The 22,457-nt window shown below is 42.2% G+C and overlaps 1 protein-coding gene across 1 annotated transcript in view; it reads right to left on the bottom strand.

Annotated features, from left to right (window-relative positions):
• Positions 1 to 22,457, bottom strand: part of LNX1 (ligand of numb-protein X 1) — a 67,133-nt gene that overhangs the window by 9,547 nt on the left and 35,129 nt on the right. Inside the window, 4 exon segments of the mRNA XM_061993485.1 lie at positions 1,487 to 1,664; positions 7,756 to 7,893; positions 12,939 to 13,310; positions 16,048 to 16,250. Coding sequence (XP_061849469.1) covers positions 1,487 to 1,664; positions 7,756 to 7,893; positions 12,939 to 13,310; positions 16,048 to 16,250 — 891 coding nt within the window.

Here is a 22,457-nt window from a genome sequence, read left to right as displayed (position 1 = left end):
CCGGAAGGTGTTTTGCTCCCTGTGCTCCCTTAAGCTGAGGGCTGCCACTCCAGCTGGCTCTTGGTTAAGTTTGCTCTGTGGAGTAATGTGTTATTATTTTAATGCTAATGCCTGTTCAAATGGCCTCAAGCCAAAACATCTTAGGGCTTATTTATAATGTAGGCACAGCAGCTTCAGAGAAAAATGCAAAGATGACCTCAATTACTACAGGGAGAACAATAAAGACATCATTAGTGTCATGCAAGCGGCCACGATGCCAAGTGCTGTGCTGCCCTCCATGGCACTCTCCAGTGCCAAAGCTTCCCTGGGTGCCCTCTGCCCGTGGCCTGCACGCTCCTTCAGTCATGGGCTGTCAGGGCAGGGTGATGTGAATATTAACCTCTTCTTGTGTCTGCCTGATGAGACACACAACAGCCTGAGGGCTGCTTTAAACGCTGGAGGCTTATGGCACTGTCATAGCATCACGTATTCATTTGTTTCTAATTTTATCAAATTAACTGGGCTGAATTTTCCATACTGCCTCGTGATGAATATTTTTTGGAAAATGTACCCCACTGAGAGGCAGTCATTTCCCAGTAGGAGGAAAGGGGAAACCTGCTGGTTTGCTCCTGTTGTCTTGTTCTTACATGGGTTTTGATGAGCAACCATAGCTTCTACAAAGTGGAGCTTCCCATGCATTCTGGTTCTGGGCCCTGTGACCAGGCTCACGGGGCTTGGCCAGGCTGCAGCTATTCTGCCCTGCTTTTGGATGCTTTCACTTCCCTCACACTCAGGATTTCTCTCCAGCTTTCAGGCGGTGACTGGGCTGAAGCGGAGCATAGGGATTAGGGCAAAGTGACAGGGAGCTGTGTGGTTGCTGAATGTGGAGTACAGAGGTACATGGCTCTTGGAGATTTTAACATCTTGCAAACGGAGAGTTTCACCATTCCTCTACTCCTAACTATTCCCACAAAACCCCACGGTAAAATACGTTTCTCATCTTACTCTAAAGGCTTATCCATGCAGAGGGGGAGAAGCTAGTAATTTTACCGCTCTGTTACGTCAAGAAACAAATGGAATTATGAAGCCAACATTTGCAGATATGATATTGAGCCACAAGGTACTAACATTGCTTCATGTATAACGGGAATTCTTCTCCTTTATATTTCTTTCAAAGCCATGAGTGATATGACAAGCACACACACAAATTTACATTACAAAACCATGAAGGTTGCACAATGATTTCAGTAGATAGGCAATAGAGGTACAAGCTCATTTTCCTTTGAAAAACTATTTTTTTTCCTACCAGAATATGCCTACAACCTACTTCACAGAGACGATTACTGCTGTCTCATATACCTTTTCTGGTGCTGACTTGAGACCCTCTAAATCTGAGACATCCCAAAACCTATGGGATGGATGAAGATGTGATGCTCTTTCATTGTCCCTCTACTTATCAAAGGAAGCCTTTGTGTTAAAGTAGGCTTTCAAAATCCCCTCTTTTTACCTGTTTTTATCCTGCTGTCCCTGCTGATAACTCCTCCAGGTTCAACACTTATCACATAGATAGGCAAATCCCATTCCCGGTTAGACGCTCCGCCTGCTACAGTCATTCCCAGAGATTCTGTGTGATCTTTCCGGACAGCCACCACCTTCTCGTGACAGGTGACGGTGTGAAGGGTGCCCTGTGATGGAGAAAACAGCAACAGGGAACACAGTGGGCATGGGGACCTCCCTGACAATTCAGGCATTTTCTACTAAAATGAATATTCGTTGAGGGAATACCAAAGCACTTGAGAGCTGCCTGCCACTCCTGGCCAGCTGGCAGGCACGGTTCTCCCCAGGGTTTAGGCTGAGATAATCTGGGCTTTAATGATTAAAGCCAGGCAGCGCTCCCACGAAAATCTGGAGTGTTTTAGTATTGACACTAATGGAAAAAGGTCTTTGAAGTGTAAATAAGGAATCATGGAATCATAGAACCGTAGGGTTGGAAGGGACCTTTAGAGATCATCTAGTCCAACCTGAATCTGACTTTTTTTTTCTGGAAAAAAAAATCATAGAATCATAGAATGGTAGGGTTGGAAGGGACCTTTAGACATCATCTAGTCCAACCCCCCTGCAGAAACAGATCCACCTAGATCAGGTTGCACAGGAACGTGTCCAGGGAGGTTTCGAAGACCTCCAAGGAAGAAGACTCCACACCCTCCCTGGGCAGCCTGTGCCAGGGCTTCATTATCCTCACAGTGAAATAGTTTTTCCTTATGTTTAAATGGAACTTTCTGTGCTCCAGCTTCATCCCATTTCCCCTTGTCCTGTTGCTAGATACAATAGAAAAAAGGGATGTCCCAGCCTCCTGACACTCATCATCTACGTACATACAAATACTAATGAGATCCAAATATATTTATTATCCAAATATTATGAGATCCATATATTTCTTGATATTAACATCACTAGTGATCTCATGTCACTGCCTATCAGCTCACGATAGCTCATCATCTGCACAGTTAATGAGAAATGATCCACCTGGGTTAAAGGAATAAAACTCTTGGGGATAGATTAGAAAATAGACACTTCATTTGTTCCTCCAGATTTCTATGTTTCTGTAGAAGTTACTGGTGGGGATACACTCAAAGAGTATGTGTTTCTGTTTGGGAAAAGAGAAAAACATTTATAGAGTGAAGAGCCAGCAGCTTCCAAGGTACTCTTCCTAGTGCTTGTGCTCACAAGGTTACTTAGACCAGCTACCTCTCCTGTCTCAGGACACTCGTCCCCTTATTCAAACCTCTTATTCATCCCCTTATTCAAATGTGAAAAGTTATACACACACTGGTGGTCATGCAGTAACTAATGTATGAGCGAGGGTGAAACAAACTCACAGGAGGCCTCACAGGATGGAGAGGCAACAAAAGCTTCAACAAAACCTGTGAACTGAAGGTCACATTGACAATGCATCCAACTCTTACAGAAGAGTTTGAGAGACAATGATGCTTGTCCAGAAAATATGGATTTAACTGTTAATTCCTTAGATTTCCTTAAGTATTTCATAAGCTGTACTCCTGGCATGAACTCCTGAAGATCCTAGCCCCTCTTGCAGAAACAGCAGCATCCTTACAGCTTCATATGTACGTATAACAGCATGCTGCTAAATACATTTCAAATGTATATTAAAAAAAAAAAAAAACCAACAAATCTTCTCATTCACAAATGTGAATTCGCATCTATACTAGGCCAAAATAATATATAAAACTCATTTAAAGCCACATTAATCTCTTCTCGGAAATCCTAGATCCCACAGATATTCCACCTTGAATCCTGTGCCAGCAGCACGGAAAGTGGAGCAGAGGATGATGATGGATGGAGACAGAGGTAAGATGTTTTCTTGGGAGCAAGGCAGGCTGTATCTTTTTGTGGTGCTTTTTAAAAGTAGGTTTGGTGGAACTAACACTACATCAGGATTTCTGTGATGCCAGATTAACAACTAAACCCAGGACTTTTTAGCACCTTTGCAAAGGATCTTTAGATACGTGAGCAGAACAGTGCCACAGAGCTCCAGGAAGAAAAAGGCAAAGAGCTTGGTGGAAAAGGTCTTCTCTTAGTCTCTGAGATAAAAACCAAACCGATCTAGTTGTTTGGACATGTCACATCTGATCCATGTGCAAATTAGGGCTTGCAAACAAACCTAAACATTTCTGAAGGTTTTACAACATTCCCTTTAAAAAAAGAAATCTCTAGTCCAGGTAGTTTTTACATTTCAGCTTTGTCTTTAAGGTGTAAATGTTTTAAACATGGGGCTTCTGTCTTTGTGCAAACTAGTGTTTCATTAGCATTCATTAAAAACGTTTTCCCTCGGAAAGGGATGCCTTCCCATCAGGAAAAGGACACTTCCTGAAGCATGTGAGATACAGTGGCTACCAATTTTCACAAAAATGCATTCTGATATTTTGTACAAAACATGAAATTGGAATTAGATTTGAAGCCCTGAGTATCCAGAGCAATTCTGTTACCTATATAGTGTCCATTGTGTCTCAGACACTAAAATCATGAGCTGATAGACCAACTAATGCTCTTTTTGAGAAACTGGCACAGAGAAACAGATTTCAAAGCAGTGCTTAATAAGAAAATATCCTGTTAAATTTCAATGAATAATCATGAAAGTCCTGGTACTTGCATGCTCAACCATGTAGGACTGCTTTTCCTTTGAAGTTGCTCTTCCACAAGTAATTTTTTACATGGTTGCAGACAGAAAGGGATTGAGATGACTCGCCTGAGACGAAGGCAGTGATGAAAGGAAAGTAAAGCCTTTCTTAGTAAACACACGTAGAGCTTACTTGGAGGTACAGCTGATAATGAGTAAACCAGTTAAAAGGCAATGTTTATCAGTGACTGCATTGCAATGCATTCTCTTCTAAACAATTGTCCTTCTCTGTCATTTTGCAGTGACCTCGGAGGTCAGGAGAAGAAAAACATAACAGTTCATCTCCTCCTCTTTTTGGGTTATTTTTTCTATTCTGCATATTTACTAGAAAATAAATAGTTACAAGAGATTATCCCAACATCAAAGCCATGACACGTGTCTTGCAGGCAGAAGATGTAGCTGTGTCTGTTTGGAGAATGTACTTCACCTGAAGGCTAACCTGCTCATACAGTCAGAAAACATTGCCTGCTCAAGCAACAGGGCAACAGATTTGTTTTGATTATTAGACAATTTGTTAGAAAGGAGTAAGAAAACAGTTCCAATTAAAACCAAGTGCTATTTAATTGATGGCAAAGTTCCCACTGACTTCAAAGAAATTGAATCTGGCCTGTTTATGTGTTACAGTCCGACTTAACAACCTCAACTGCACAAGAAAGTGTTTCTGACATCTCTTTTCTGAATGCTGGCAGCAGACAGAACAGTCTGAGTTTTGCCTTCCCTATCACCATACCCAGGCAACAACTCAGTGAGAGCCTGTGCAGGAACAATCTCACAGTTTACAGGGAAGGACATGGTCACTACAGACTGTCCTGCTCTTTCTCCAGCACCTTGTTGGCTGCACGGCTGATTGCCACTGGCATTGGCTTGTAAGAGAGCCGCCTCCTCACCCTTTCTAGATGGATGCCCGCTGTCATGAGGGCAATGGCTTGGCCAAAAGTAGTGTCTGAGCCATTGTAAGATAGCTACTGGAAGTCAGTGCTTATTCTTGGTTCTGAATACAACCAAGGCTTGAGAGTAGATTTCAGCTCATACTCACATATGTAACTCTAGAGTGACAGCTACTTCTCTAAAAGACAGCATTCCTGACCTGCTAAGATCAGGGGGCAAAAACCACCTTAAAATTAACCAGAATTCAAGTCAATTAGCAGTCTCTCTACCAGCTGTGCATTATGAAGCAATCCCACTGTTGGCAGAGAGTAGCAGACTCATCATACCCCATACACATAGATAACTCCATGGAGCACGCAGCCCAGCCAGTGAGCACTGCCTTGGTTTTAGGCAGGAGTGTGCGCTGCATAAAGACACTGTGCAGGCCCCAGGCTGGCAAGCAGTATTCCTGCACTAATGTCTACTTAAAAACAAACATTTCAAGTCTGCCAAAGCCTAGAGTTGAAAGATCTTGAATTGCAAATGATGATCAGTTAAACGTTCAGCCAAAAAGCATGAGAAATTCAAACTGACACACTCATACTCTGTAAAAGGGCAAATAACCCTTCAATAATGATTGTATCACACCAAAAACCCACAGTGCCTGAAGCCTGTTGTGTCCACTGGCTGTACTGATCTCCCTATCTATTACCAGAGCTTTTTATCTGCTATAAGTCCTCCACTGAATGCAGATGAAGCTGAAAGAGAACTAGGAATTTTCTCTCTTTTTTTGGCTATGATCTTCTCTGGAAAGTGCCCAAATGGTGTCACTGGACAGAAGCCCACAGCAGCACACACATCTATGTGCTTATGCAGCACCCATCTCTAGTGGCAACGAGGAAACTGCCCTAAAAGCCATGACCTATTCAATAAAAGACGATTCACTAGTCTTCAAAGGACCATTGCAAGGCCAACGTTGGCCCCTTAATCTCGCAGCTACCCAAAATAAGGCTGGATCTACCATGAACTCCCATCTAACGCCACTCAGTATAGGAAGGGAAAATGAGGATCTAGGGTGCTTTACGGAACACAAAGCATGTTCCCAATTCCAAATCATGTTCCCAAATTCATGTGGTATCTATCAATCAGATCAACATGGTGGCAGAGCTAGCAGCCGCTCAGAGCTTCACTAGAAGTCACACAGCAGCTAATCGCTGTCCTACACATATCTCCCTAAGGAAATCATTCCTCCATTAGGGAGTAATGCCTTGCAGACACATGGTAAGCTGGGCATTATTTGCTACTGCATAGTTACTACCAAGCATTGGCTCTCCTCTCTGGCTTAACCCCTGCTGATCCATTCTCACAAAGGCTGTGATTGTGACTTCATGGAAAAAGATGAACTAAAACCAGATAGACACTAGTGTATTTTCTTCACATAAAAACACTGAATAATGTATTGTTCTTAAAAACAGAAGAAGAACTTTCTTTTAAAAAAGTGTCTCTTTAAGCATCTATAGAATGCAGAGCCAGGCTTGTCTTCTGGCTGACAGCTGTGCACCCCAACTGACAGCTGGTGCAGTCCAAAGATCCCTTTATGGACACATCTGGCTTGCCCATCAGGCAGGATGTATTTAAACCAACCCTGCTTGCCCACCTCCCTGATGCACCCCTGGAGCGGGTGCACAGAGGACCAGCTCACAAGTGGTGACACTCTAAGAGCTTCATGTAAATTAGCCAGGCATGTGAACTGAAGTTTAGTGAAATAAAGAAATTCAACTCCTTCAAGAATACACCTTGTTCTGCCTGTAGCACAAAGAACAATGTGGAGTAAACTCAGAACAAGCATTTCCAAAGCTCCTGCAGTGTTGGCTTTTACTTCAAACCCTCATATATTCAACCACAAGAGGCACTCTGCATCATGCAGAGTGCATCTTGCAAGTATAAGGCACCAAACTCAGGATGTAACCAGGTGCAGAGGAGTGGCTGGAGGGATAGTTTGGTAACTAGAGCCATATCTGGGTGAGACAGCTGCTCTGTGGCACGCGGCCCTGGGTCAGGCCAGGTTATGCTGCATGCTGCCCACTGTTGCTGCCCACCCTCATCCTGTGTGAGTGCCAGGTGCTGCCAAGGCAGAACAAACATGTTTTGGGTCCAAAGCTCTACAGAAAGGCAGCATGCTGGCAGCAGCTGTGTGGACCACAGCTGCTGCCTGCTGCTGAGCTGCCAGCTGGGTCAGAGCACAGGTATCTTAAGAACAGACAAGCAACAGACTAATAATTACTGTAATTCTCAAGCAGCTTATGAGAATCTCTCAGGCCCATCCATTAAAGACTTTTTCCTGAAGACTTTGCTTTAGATGGAGAAACTTCACATAAGCCTTTTATATCTGTTGGAGCACATTGCCTTGTGCTGGCTTGTGCCCTCAGCCAGGTCCATACCCATGGCCAGGCCACTGTGGGCATGTCAGCCCCCTGCTCGACCACCACATTTCGCTTTCTCCTTCTCTCCCCTCCCCAGATGGAGTCAGGGCAGAAGCAGTGTATAAATAATGAAGAGCACAGCCTTTATGTTTCCATTGCAAAGTAAGCCATGCTGCTTCTGGTGACAGAAACCAGAAGTGAGACCCCAAGACACTCAAACAGCTGCTGCCCCACCGGTCCCTTGTCCCACAGATGGCAGAGGAACCCTGCAAGCACCGGTGCCCTCACCTTGCCAAGGATGTTCCTCTGAGCAGGAGAGGGCTGGGGGCTGCCACCACTGTAACTCCAGCCTGCCTCCTGCAAGATGTCAGGTGTCTGCTGCCTGGTCTGTCGTGACACGATGAAGTGAACCTGCTTCTCACTGGCCTGTGGGAAGAGGAACAACGTGAATCCCGCCACTCCACCACGATAAACCCTAGCACCTCATCCCCAGGGGATTCACAAGAGGTGGATCTCATTTAAGTGTAGTTTGAGTTTCCCACAAATGTGATTGCAGCAACACAAAGCAGCAGTCAGTTCAGGTCATTAAAGTCCATAAAACTTACTGCCATCTAATATTTCTCTTGAAAATTTGGTGTTTGCTCTGAAAAAACTCCTTCCTATCTGCCCAAAATTTGTCTGGAAGCAGTGATCCACTGAAAATGAGTGCTGATCATCTCTCACACACACTTGCATATATGACTGCAGAGCAGCAATGTACCTGCCACCAGAGAGAGGCAGGCAACTAGAGTTTCTTCTGCTGGACAGGAACATTGGAAAAAAATGCAATTAACTCTGAGCTGTAGGATGTGCTTAATCCTTGGCTGATTAAAGTGAGGAATAAACGTTGTAACTCAGTCCACCTGCACACGATGAGCGTGACACATGTAAGGCAGCTTTAAAGAAAGGGCTATACAACCGTTTTGAGAAGTTAAATCCTACTGTCCCAGAGCAAAGAGAAAGAAAAGGGTAAGGACACAGAGAGATAGAGTTTAGGATGGGAAACTAGATCAAACTCACTCTAGGAGCAGAAACTGCAAAAATCAGTTAACTCAAGCTCAAAACGCTTCTTGACGGTTTTTTTGCATAACATTGTCGTAATACTTAGGTGCCTGGGAGATGCTGCAAAGCTTCCACTGAGGCATGTTTGCTCATTATTTTTAATATGCTGTGTGTGTGCCAGTAGTGTTATTAATTTTGGGTACAGGTTAATTTTCTCTGTCACATTGAATCAGTACTGTTTCCCTAGAAGCAAATGGCTTAATTCTTCCCTCTGTGAGATTCTCATTCTTCCCTTGATGAGACTCAGAGCAGTGATGCAAAGATGGAGCTGAGAGGGAGGGGGTTTAGCTGGATGAATCATAAATGTCTGCTACAAGGGCAAACCAACGTACTGAGCTGAACTGACAAGAAGTGTAGAAGCAGCCTGAATGCTATAGAAGCATACTCAGAAGATAAAAAAAAATAATCCTCTAATCTTCTCTTCAGGCTAAAGACCCTGGTGCTGTGGCAGGCAGGAAGAGCTCTTAAGGGCTGAACTCCAGAGGGGACTCCTGCCTGCTTGCTTGAGGTTATTACTGAGGAACTGCTCAGTGTCTAACACGGGGCCCTCCCTCAAGCACATCTGGAGCTCTAATGGCCCCGGGGGTGTAGCAGCGATGCACGTTGGAACAGCAGTGCTGAGGGCATCAGACCTCCAGGCCTGCTTGCTGGCAAGCTGACATGCCCTGCTTGCTGGGGAGAAGCTTCAAGGAAAGCTGGCATTCAAGAAGCAGCTGGAAACCAAATGTAGAGTTAGTTGCACTATTGGAATCATATCTCCCACAGACAATTAACAGAAGCCAGAGGATGTCCCTGGGATTTTTGTTTTTTCTAGTTTGGTTTGTCGTTTCTGGAGCTGGATTCAATAGTAGCAGTTGAGAGATTTAAAAGATTTGGGAAAATGTCACTGTAGTTTAAAAAAAAAATGAAATCTACTTCTCCTAAATCTCCAACTTCAAGCCTGAAATCCACATGCTCAGGCTCTGCTATTTCAGAGCAAGTTGATACCTCAGTAAAAAATGTGCACTTTGTTACATCCCCATTATGGTGGGAGATGTTAGTTTTTTCACCAGCAACTCAATTTTCCACTGTTTCATAATATATCACTTGGTACATACACACATATTTAAACATAAATTTCCAAGTGTTTTTACTAGGTCATGGAATATTAATTCCTGGAATCAACTGGTATCCGTAAGCTGAATGCTGTATCTCTAGAGAAAGGAAACCACTGTGTTCTCTAGTTTGTAATAGTACTGAGATGGAATTGAACAATGCAAGGCTAAGCCTCCTAAGGGCATATGACCCCACAGAAATCTAGTTTTCTCTAAAACAAACAAGTTCAACTTACACCACTTCTGTTTAAAACTCATCTGCTGCCACGTGGTTAGTCTCAAAGTTGGTTATTTAGAGAAAGGTTGTAAATGTGATTAATTCTTTTAGAATATCTAGCAAAAGTTCAACAAGAGTCTTTATTGTAATGTCACATTTGTCTCTAGGTCAGTCAAGTTAGAGTAATTTCTCAGATATCCAGAGTGTTTTAAAAAGTTATGCAAACAGCAAGACCAGCTTTTGTATTTATGTTCTTCCATATAAAAAACACTAACGTTTCTACTGATCAGAATATTAATTACTCCCCCATTCCAATCCCTTCCTCTCTCCCTCTTACTACTTCTTTTTCCCCACAATTCCTTCTCTGCATTTTACATTGAAGTGCGATTTAAAAGAAATTAGGTTAGCTTTGAGACTGAATGCAAATAATAGCTGAAACAATCTACTGGAATTAAAATGTGTATTACAATCAAAGCAAATCAAGCAGGGAGTCATGGTGGCAATTTCTGAGCATCTAGTAGGCAACTTCATCTTAAAAAATGGCAGCAGTGCTGCTCCCAGCAGAAGCTGCTCCATCTCTCTCAGGGACGATGAAGAGCTGATGCACTCCACATGATGACCTGCTTACTGCTGATGGCAGTTGTCTTCATGGAGAGGGGATCACGCACCATTGCAGGTGCTCCAAACCACGGTGGTGGAAAGAGGGAGAGAGGAGGACAAACATCTGGGAGTAGTAAAGTGTGGCTCAGCCCATGCAGCTCGGCTTGATGTGCTCGCATGAGCACCCACTGCTCTGTTACCTTGTTCCTCTTCTGGAGATACACTCCCATGGTAAACAGATGTGGAATGTCACGTTATTTAGATTAAAAGTGCCACATCTGACACCAAGGCCATGAGTAAAGATGACATGACAAATGGGAAGCAGCAAACTCCCCAGTATTACAATGTGTGCAAGTTCCTAATTAGGGCTTATGAGTTTTCTTCATTTCAGTTCTTGTGACTGAGCTTATAAACAGCCAGACATCTAATCTACTGATTAACAACTGCTTCACATATACTTATATACAACTGCTAAAGGTCCGAAAAATCAGACTGGTCTCAGTTATTCGTTATTCAGAAGTCAAAACTAATCAGGTTCCACAGAAATGTGATGTACTCCCAGGTGTGCTTGGGCTAACAAGCAACCACCACCTTTAGTGAAATAACTCAGGTCTGTTTTTAAAGAAACTGAAGGCATATTTGAAGCATCCAGCACCATTAATTTGAAGACCTCAGTGTGCTGTGAGTGACACATGCTGAGGTCTCAACAGGCAGGATACTGTTGAGAAATCAGAGGACAGAGTAAAACATGGTTTCGTGTAAGAAGCAAATGCAAAACACTTGTGGCTTCAGTATAATGGTTTTTCTCTGGCATAACATGGAAACAGGAAAGGCAAATGATAACTGATGAAAAAACAAGACAAAAAAGACAGGTTCCGGGAATTTTGCATTAGACAAATGTGATTCACAGAGCTCACAGCAATGCAATGTAATCCTGGCTGTTTGGAAACCTGAGTCTCCCCTTTGATGGGCATGTTGTTTAAATTCCCAGGGACTGGTGTGCATTTCAAGCATTGTTATAAATAACATCCACTCTTTGGAACCCAGTAAGAACTTCAGTTGTGTTTCTAAACACTGGTGCATGAATAGTCTCATTAGTCATGTTTTCCATTTCATCTCCAGGCTGCATGTGTTTTTTGCTTATGAAGCACTGTTGTCTTGTATTGTAGCCATAAAGAACTGTTGCAAGAATACCAATTTTTTAGAAAGGTTTTCATTCCAGACTTGTTCCCCTCAGAGAATTTAAACCTCCCTCCACCACCACTGCCTTCTGCACCCTGATAGTGACATAAAGTAATTCAGAAAGATGCTGGACCAGAATTTCAACTGCTGGCATTATGCAAGTTTTCTTTACCTATGCTATAAACTTCTCCATTAAAGTTGGCCACAGCCAACTGTGAACCTATGCTAAAAGAGGGTTCCTTTCCACAAAATGCGTGGATTGAATGGTTCTTACAGCCTGACTCACGAAACCCTGATCATACTTGTCGGAAAGGGGAAGCAATCAACCTAATATAACATCTTGTTATTGAGGCACACGAAATGCTTCAATATGTGAATACTCTGCGTGCCTCCAAATGAAATGTAAAATTGCACAAGTACAATAACTGCTATAAATATGGGATAAAAGCAGCAAAAGATTCCGTCTTTGCTTTTTATGTTGAAGTTTTCTAAAAACATAGACTGTAAAAAAAGAAAATAAATGAAAATAGTTCTGGAGGGGAAATTAGGCAGAAGCTGACTGATTTTGTAGCTGAGAAAGGCACAGGTTTTTTTTTTCTGACAGTTTTGTGGTAAGACTGTTTAGTGTGTTGCAGAGGCACTGCTTTAGTTCTTCATGCAAGTCTAAATAAAGATTTATAAAACTACAGCTATAGATCCATTTTTTCCCCCAAAACATCTGAATTTCCACATACCAGATTTAAGTAAAAAATATCTACAAGGTGTGGAATACCTCCAGTCATAAAAGCACTCATGGGAAACCACTGACTCCAGAGGGATGATGTTCATCCTGAAACATGCTATCCATTGCCTTAGGCTACTCTGGTTTGCTCCAGGGCTGCACCAGGAAGCATCATGGTTCCTTTGGGGCTGGAAAAGTCAGGAACCAGCTGGATCCAATGCTCCCAGGGTACAGGCTGGTCTGCCTTTTGGCAGACGACATCACTCTTTGGCAAGACACAGAGTATATGGATTTTTATGTTGATCCAAACATTGTAAGGCCTGATGGTAGCAGGCATCACTATGAGAGTCCATGCCCATATTCACCCTTGTACCCACAGTAAAACCAAGGAGCTTTTAGAGGTGTAAATTCCTATCTGAACTTGACACATCTCCTTTCCTCCTCCAAAAACACACACATGAAGTTTAGCCTCTGCTGCTTTGCAACAAATGGTGAAAATACAGTGCTTGTTTTTTTTCAGAATTCAGAAAATGAGTTGAGAGCAGTGGTGACAAACCTGTATGAGCTGGGCTGCACTCTCTGGACTGCCGTAGCGATGGTCATGCCCATTGATGGCCAGCACCCGATCGTTCTCCTGAAGCTGCCCATCACGGGCAGCCACACCACCTTCCAGCAAGTTGAAAATAAACACCCCTGGTTCGTCAGCCTTGCGGACCAGCTTAATGCCCAGCTGCTCATCTGGGCTGCTTTTGTTTAGTACGACATGGAAACTGTCGTCCCTGTTGCAGTGAGCATCAAGAGAAAGTCCGCTGTTTCGGCATCGGTACCTCTGCTCTCGGAGCACTGTCAGTCGGAGCACGTGGCAGGGTTGCTTCAGGATTGACAGGGCGTAGTTGTGAGGCACATTTTTGATGTCCATGCCGTTTACCTGGAAGAGAGAAGCGTAAATCAGCAGCAGAAAGATCTTCTAATCTGATTTGGCAGTGAAGAGGCAGATCTATTTACACAGATGCCTTCATACGAAGTGACGTGTGCTATTTCAAACAACGTCACACAGAAGGCCAAGTTTGCAGTGCAGAACAATCTTCCCCCCAAGGAAAGGACGCACTGTACAGACACTTTCTGCCTTTTTTTCCTCCTTTCTCCTGATAATCTCCAGACATACATGTTATTTTTCAGCTTTATTACTGCTCTTCCTCAAGCTCCGATATCGTTTCATATACCTTAGTTTTACTCCCCCAGCTTCTGATTTCAGATCACCTTGACAGCCTTTCCTTTCACTCCCACCACTTTCCTGCTGTTTCTCTTCTTCATTATCTCCCAGCTGTTCTAGGTAGAGTAAAAAAAAGTTCCCCACTAATGAAGCTCTAATTAAAATGAAGAAAAAAGCCTCAAGTAGAAGCATAAATGCCATGGATATTTACTGGCAATTATGCTGATATATCACACCAGAGAATAAAGCTTTTTATGTTTCTCAGCATTTTCCAGATAAGATTTAGCTCAAATGGTGGTAAAGCTGCATAACTGCCACTTCTTTAATTTGGCTGAGGAAAAGAAAGAGCAAAAAAACCCAAAAGAGTTTCCAATCAGTCGGGTCATGTCCATGTGTGTCAGAGTGATGAGGCATTGCACTTCATTGCCGCTAAATGAAAACCAGTTACCAGGTTGTAATTTGTTGCTGTCTGGAAAACCTGAATCGGACAACTTATTTCCATATAGTTTTACATCACACAGGCTGAACTATTTAAAATATTAAAAAATATCTCCAAATTGCAATAGAAGTGTTCCCCAGCAAGAACAAAAGCATTTGGTTTTGCAGGCTGCCTGTGTGGGCACAATGAGGCTTTCCTCACTGTGGTCTGATGGGACGATTGTATCCCTAGAGACATAGCTCAGCTAAATTTAAGTTGCCAGCTTGGGTACCACAAATGGCATGAGCTACATGAGCATGGGGCTGGAAACTACTGGGAAGCCTCATTAAATCCCCAGGCAGTCAGCCACAGATGGGGAGAGCTGGGCCAGGCCTATCGGTGCTGCCATCACAGGTTCCCACTGCAGTTTGAATATGCCTCTCAGGAACACTTTTGTCTCAGTGGTGCCATTACCTCTGCTACTCTGTGCTGGCACTAGGACAAAAAGCCTCTCTGAGGCGCATGAGCTGGGTGATGCTCATCCAGCTGCCACCTGGAACCACAACCTAGTGGCATGTTTAAACAGTGCCAGTGCAAAGCATGGCCACATCATGATCCTGAGAAATCCTTTTGGCCACCATCTATCAGACTCGAAGCAGAAGGCATGTCAGAACCTTGGCATGCCTTAAGTGTCCTCAGCTCCTGGGGTCAGCAAAAGTTGGGAAAGCATGGTGGCTTAAATGTGGTGCTCTGAACCAAAAAGTATCGTATCCTCAATAATCACTCACATGGAAGAGTAGAAGCCAGTAGGGCTGGGAGAACTACTCAGCAATCATACCAGTCAAACATGCCAGAGCAGGCAGTAAGATGGGCATCCAGAGTCTTACCTGGAAGGTGACCCTGAGATATGCATGTCTGACCTTACAGTCCACCCTACTTCTAGCTCCTGTAGCCTTATCCTAGCTAATGTCACCGTGGTGAGCAAGGGTGTCAGCACCAGTATGTACAGGGCACCATGGCACACAATGAGTGAAGCAGCCTGCTCAAATGTTTACCTATAATTTGGGAAACCTATGCTGAGCTCTTTGCCATCTCTGGGCATACTCTCAGCAATATTTGAGCTAACGACTTTAACCTGCTTGGGGTATTCTTGAGTGAGCTACAGCTGTACCTTTGGCTTGCAATGTGAATATACATGTGCACTCCAACTACGCACCACCAAAGCACCAAATCAAGGCAAGGAATCAATGTTTTCTGTCAGGACTGAAGTATTAATATAATTTAGCATCCTTGCAGAGCTCCAAGTAATTGGGGCCACTGAGAGTGCAGTTCCCTTTTAAAAGCTGTTGCTGAAGCCACTGCTTACAGTATATATGGTCTTTAACCATCTGGTCTAGTTCTTGATCATCTGCTATACATTTCTATAGAAACAGAAGCAGAAGTAACAGCCAACAGTTAATGAAAGCTCCTCAAGTTTGTTTTTAGACATTTCACCTGTTGCTGCTGGTAGAGCAACATTCCCAAAATAGAGTGTGCAGTATCTCCCGCTCTGAGATGTTGAACACAACATAGAGAGGAGTTGAATGCTGAAATAACTCTCATCAGGCTCCTATCACATATCCTGGTGTACAGTGGGATGTAAAGCAGTGGAAATCTCACTAACTGAGATTTAAGCCCACAGATGAGTAGAAATAAATTGGGCAAAAAGCCCGGCCTCTGCTTTCAGAAAAAAACGTTTGTACCACTAGGTCAGAAATACCAACAGTCTATTGCGCTACATTGCATTTCAAATCTACAGTGTCTGGGTAGAAATCAGCGAGGCCTGGTAGTGAATAGGAAAAAGAAACAAATCTGTGAGCCTCAAAAACTCTGGAAATGAATGAAATTGGCATAGCAGGCAGAACTGAATTTCTTTCTGCATGCATTATTCTACCCACACAAACGAACAACGTTGCAAATCTCATCTCATGATCGACTTACACTGTCATATTCTTTGTGATGATACTTTTATCTTGTATCTCCCCAGTACTGTACCTTTAGTATCATGTCTCCAGGCAGCAGCCTTCCATCTCTGGCAATTACCCCATCTCGATAGATATGCTGTATAATAATGTGAACCAATGGAGTTTCACTGCCTCCCACAATCCTAATAGCCAGGTTTTCATGGGGATCGGTACGGTTGATCTTAATGCAGGTAATTTCTCCATCTGGAATCAGGTGGTACAACCTGGGAAAACCTGGAAATGCACATTGTAAGGTATTTATTTGACATCACAGCTTTGCTTTGTTAAAACATGCACCGCAGTACTTCACATACCTGCCATCTACCCAAACTAGGTGTTATGCATGGATGTGATTTATACCGAGTGGGGAGGAAAGAATATGTATGCTTGCTGAGTAGAACTGAAGGAATCTTTTTTAATTAATGCATTCCAACTTCCTTTTTTTTTAACTTTCTTTCCCCACAAAACACAGCCATAAGCCTTTGATGTGATCCAGAGAAATGAAATGTACTTAAAAACACACGTGCTAATATTTTAAGAGAACAAAATACATTTTGGGTCACCAGAAACCCCTCTGAACCAGATCACAGTTCCTTGCTGATCCTAGAGCAGGTGGATGTGGACACATGGACAAATGTTCATCCCAGCTGTGCTGAGCTGCACACTCTGCCTCACTGGTAGCACCCCAGGCTACCCAGTTTTCTTCAATTTTTGTTGTCATAGCTGGGTTGGGTGCTTGGCTTGTGACATCCAAAGAGTGTTTTACATTTTGCTAACAGAAAGGTAAGAGTTGTTAGGCAACTCAAGGCACATTGTAGCTTTCCTACCAGAATTCCCTCCTCTCATCACTGCTTGAACACTAGGAAGTAGGAATGACTGGCTCTCACGGTAACGCATCTGTGTTAAAACCACAGTATGATCAAGGTGCCTAAAGAGGAAGATCCCTGCTGGATCTGGCAATCTGGGTGTGGGTAAAGAGAGACTAATGCTGGGCAAGGGTCCTTTTGTATTTATAATATAGTGGATAAGAGTATCCTCTTCCGTACCCCGCTTTTCAACTGCCACATTTGCTTGCACAGCAAGTCACTAATACTTTCTTTTCTTCTAGGTCAATTCAAAATTCTAATCAGCATCTAACAATGAGCAAAGCTGAAGTAAAAGCACCAGTGATTTTTCTAGCACAGGTGTATCAGCCTTCTATTATTTTGAATCCCGCATAGGTGTGAGAAGCGATTTTGAATTTTGTGTGTGTGGGTCCAATCCAGAGCTCACATGAAAAAACTGTTAGTTGAAAAATTGAGTGCTAATATTTTTTTTCAGTAACCTATTTTAGAAATGAAAGTACAGTGACTGTTGCTGAATAGTAGTAAAATGATAAATAAAAATTAACAGAGCAGTATCTGAGACAGAATAAATATTTCCTACTACAGAATTAAAAGGCAATAAACCAGCAAGGCACCAAAACCTTTTGGGAGAGAGAGCAAGGGGAAAGGAAAAACAGGGAAAAACAGGGAAAAAAAAAAAAAGAAGAAACACCATGTTGCATCCCTTACCACTTTTTTGATCATTTGTTCTTCAGGGCAGGAATCTGGCTTCCTCCACGTCTGTAAAAAGCACCTACCGGTAGCACAGACTTCGACTTTGTGGTTTGACACAGTGTTGACAGGCAATAAAAGTCTATCTAGATAACCATATGGCCATCATCAAGCTAATAACCCAGTATACATTTAGTTTATACTCTCACAATACCAGCTTCTGCTTAGCACAGGTTTATGTCAGTTTTGCATGCAATCTTAATGTCTCAGGAATGGAAGGTGCTTTATTTTCCACATACTTCTCTATTTTCTGAGCGTTATTTGCCCAAATACTCTCTAGACTGAATGGTTGATTCACTCCTTTGAAATCCTCTAAGACAGATGCTTAATTTGGTGAACTACTTGCTCTGGCTTCCTTTGTCCTGCATGAACACCCAAAGGGAGTGATATACACTTCACCTCTGAATCACTTCTGGAGGTGCTAAACTCTCTCCACTGCTATGTAAGAAGGAAGAGGCAATTAACTCTGGCATCTCAATGGGGTACTTAAAGTCAGACAATACAAGTACTCCTCAAAAATCACATTATTTCAGTCTGCAATTATCTCAAAGCAAAATCTGAGCAATGTGGCAGTGAACAAATCTCTACACTTACATAAGACACATATCTTTATATAATGTGTAAACTAATATAATTTCTTTGCATCTTGAACCCTCAACTATTTGCAGTGGCACTTGGCTGACTTCCAGTATGACTTTATGCAGAATCTTTCAGAGGAATTTTCAGTCCCTAATTTCCTTCTGAAGTGTGCAGTCTGCAACAAAACGAATCTTCCCAAGACATTTTTCTTGGCAGTCTGCAAGTCACTAAAGTTTCTTTTTTTATAGTTAGCAGTAAGTACTGCCTCACCTGCTGTCTTCATCCGATTTATGTTCCTTATCAAATATAATTAATAAATGACACCATTTTCTTCTCAGATGAGCCAAGCAACCAAAATAACTCCATGATTCCTTAACTTCTGCTCTCTTCATCGAAGACTTGCCTCTTACATTCACCCCAGACATATGCATGGGTGTTTGTATTACCAAGAACCTAGGCTGTCCTATGTGAAAAGTCAGTGCTTATTTTGATAAAATAACAGTAAGTTTGACGAACTAAATGTATAAAATGCAAATTATAACTTTTCTTTTGAATTAGAAAATTCACAATCGCTTTTCTGCCAGACAGCCTGCGTACGTTGTGCGCAGTTTGAACAAAACCTACCATGCCTATTTCAAGGTGATGACGTCTCTGGAGAACAATGTCTTCAGCTTGATTTTTTCTAATACATATACCATATCCAAAAAAGACAGACCTTGTTTCAGCACCTGGTTGCTTACAGTGATTGAGGTCTTGGCAGCCCCGGTTTAAGAAGCATCAACTGGGTTGAGGGCTTGTACCATTCACATATATGCAGCCTTTTGTGAGGCTGACGCATCAGTTTGTACAGACCCCATTTTCCAGCCCTTACCCTCTTGATTAGAATTCTCTATTCTCTTTGACCAGGTTTTCCAGAGCAGGAAAACCCAGGAGTATTGCATACCTTTCTTTCCCATTTTATATTTCCACTCCTTAAATATCGAAGAGCTGTTCAATCTAGAAAGAAGTAAGCTTTCTGTCTTGTTTTTGGTGATTCTTGCAGGTTTTCCCACAGGGTGTTGTGTTTTTGTCACCGGGGGTTGTATGGAGCATTCTGAATCTGTCAATATAATAAAATGTCATCTGCATTCAGAAAGACTGTGTGTTCTTTTTCCTCAAATAAATAACAAATAACATTGGAGAGACCAGCTTTACACAGAAAACTTGTTTGTTACGATGTAGGACACTGAGCACTCTTTACTATAGTGGGCGTGAGACTGTAATACACAAATTTAAGTATGTTTAATATTCTATCCCCAAAGTTTATATTATTTCATAGAATCATAGAATGGTAGGAGTTGGAAGGGACCTTTAGAGATCATCTAGTCCAACCCCCTTGCATGTATTGTTCCCTCAGTGCTCAGGTTTCATCTGATTTCTGTGTGCTCTGTGATCCTTCTGATAGTGCTGCCATCAGAATAACTTCTGCCTTCATTCCCAGTAACCAGTGTGACAAAGCATTGTGTAATGTTTGCTATGACTCTTAAGTCAAGATTAATCAAAGGTCACTGTAAACAGAACTTCTGTCTGAAGTTGCAAGTCCTGCTTTAGACCAGAAGGTCTGACTGATGTAAGGTGCCACCCCACTCCCACAAATAAAGCTATCTGCAGGGATGCACACTCATGCTTCCAGCAGCTGGTCACCAGAACTTGGATGAAGCTTGTATAATCCGTCTTTGGAAAATTCTTGTGTGGATGAATGTCACATGCACTTATCCTAGCGTGGGCCTTCGTTCTGAAACTCTTCCTTCCGAACTGATTTTCATTTAGCATTTCATTCTCCCAGCAGTTTGCCATCATTTTGATTTGATGCCTTCTATTAATTGTCCAGGGATGCTAGTCCGATGCCAGGGGCAGGTAGAAAGTAATGCCACCTCTAGTGTCTGTTCTTCCTTCTGGACAGTCCTCTCACCAAAGGAGTTCCAAAATAACTAAAATGAAGCTGTTGTGGAGTTCAATGTCTCTCAAAAGGGTTATGACTATCTCATCTACAACAGGCAAAGTTCAGAGTGAATCTCTCTCTTCTGGAAATTGTCCTAGACCAGAATGCTTTGAACAAGTTCTGTAAGATTTCCAACAGCTGTTTTGAGAAATTGGAACTGCAACTGAATCAAATCTGAGGAAAATAGAAACAGCGTGGGATTGCTGCAGGGTGCAGTCGTCCTGAGACAGAAGTTGGATTGTGCTGTTTTCTCCTGGGGCTGGATAAGACACTTTATTTTCTGTACATAGAGAACTCTAATGTCATGATACCCAGAGCCGTATATGTTTCACTTACCTTAATTTTCTTCATATATCTTTCAAAAAGAGATGAAGTATTTATAATATATATTTTACATATATATATATATACACAACAGGGCTTAGACTGAACAGTAGGAATGAGATACACCCATGCATCAGAAGAGCCCATTCTGTTGTCCTGCCAGTGCCTACCGGGGCTGCCTTGGTCTTGACTGCTGCAAAGTAATAACAGATGGTAGAACTGCATCTACCACGAGGCTAAGAAGAGTGAGTGTGACTTTGAGCAACATCTGACATCCTCAAGCAATTATAAATTCAATTTTTTTTACAATGACTTGACTGCAAAATGGAACAGATAAATGTTTTTGAAAACCATCAGAACAGCTCCCTTTCATTGTAAAACTGGATAGAGTTTTTTGCAATTTCATTTCTAAATTCTTTCCTCCTAAAGCACTAGCTGGTTGTATGACATGTTTGTAGATCACAGTGAGTAAAAGTTGTATATATATCTATAGTCTTTCTTGGAAGTGAGTTCAAAGAGTGTGATGTGAAACTAAGAGCACAGTGATACAAACAAGCATAGCAAAGCTGGAGCAGTCTTTGCTTGCAGATATTTTATCATTTAAGTAGATTGTCAAGGTCATTTACACTAGCAGATCCAGTCAGAAGAGATTACATCTTAAATGCATCAGTGCCGGAAGGATGTCCCTGTCACCTTATCTCACATCTCAGAATGAAACTGTCTCTCTTAAACTTTCCTAACTTCTACTTCAGATCCAGAAAGCTATTTCTAGCTGTAAGTACTATTAGTGAGACTGCTCTCAGGTAGATATCACAAGACTGTGTGCTACACTACAGACAAATACTTTGCATGGGTTATTTACAAATGACTAAATTATTAAAAATAAGAAAATCTTAATGTCTCCTTCCCCGAAACATTTTCTCATCACTGTTTGCACTTTTCATTCATTTCTAAAAATGTTCTTTGGTTTGGACAATGAACAGTCCTCTGCTGAAAATCATAGAATCATAGAACGGTTGGGTTGGAAGGGACCTCCAGAGATCATCTAGATGTCACCAAAACTTTTAATCAGAGGAATAAAGAAAGTCAGAATCATTTCAATTCAAAAAGAGTGCACATGATGTTGTCCAAGCAAATCAAACTGCAGGTTGCAAGTGGAAATAATGAAGTAATCTTTGCAGTGCAAGACTGCTACCAGCTCCAGGTATAAGATAGCATTATGTTGTATATATTTCTCTGTTGTAATTACAATAGAAACACATTTGCCATTATACATGATATTTTTTCAGTGTCCCTGGGTATGAGTTTTCCAAAACCATTACTCCATTCAGAGTCAAGTTAAGCAGAATCATGGTTATTTGGATATTTTTGTCTCTCACATCAGGAATGATTATTTTGTCTTGCACGCTCTCAGTCATAGTGCAACTGAACATTGGCACAGTAGACATATCAACTTCAGATTAAAGGCTCTTATACGCTCTGCAATGGGCAAATAGCTAATTTGACATCAGTGCTACTGATGCTGTGGGCCAATACATAGCTACACACTATGGTTTTCATTCTTAGAGCTCCTTTGATCAAAACACAGCAAAACACAGATTAAACAGAGACATCTGAACTGAGAAGAAGAAATTCTGAAAACTGGGGACAGATGGACTATAGTATGTTGACCTTTGCCAGATGATATGACAGTTCTTTTATCAACAAAAACTTATCAGCAAGAAGGAGTTGTTTCACTCTGACCACTGTGAGGCTGGCACAGTCTCAGTTTTATTCTGCTTACACACTGACTAAGCCTGGTGAGCAGAGGAGCCACCAGAGAGACGGTGAGGTGCTGTCCAGTCTCATGGACCAATAAGATGTGTTTGAGATTTGCTGTCAGATGATTCCAGACATGAACCTGTGAAATTTGGGGCAAGGTGACAACAGCTTTCACATGGGGTGTGGGGATCTCAGAGGCAA

The sequence above is a fragment of the Colius striatus genome, chromosome 3 (genome assembly GCF_028858725.1).
Source record: "Colius striatus isolate bColStr4 chromosome 3, bColStr4.1.hap1, whole genome shotgun sequence".
In the NCBI taxonomy this organism is placed as follows: domain Eukaryota; kingdom Metazoa; phylum Chordata; class Aves; order Coliiformes; family Coliidae; genus Colius; species Colius striatus.
This window is presented reverse-complemented; position numbering and strand designations above follow the sequence as displayed.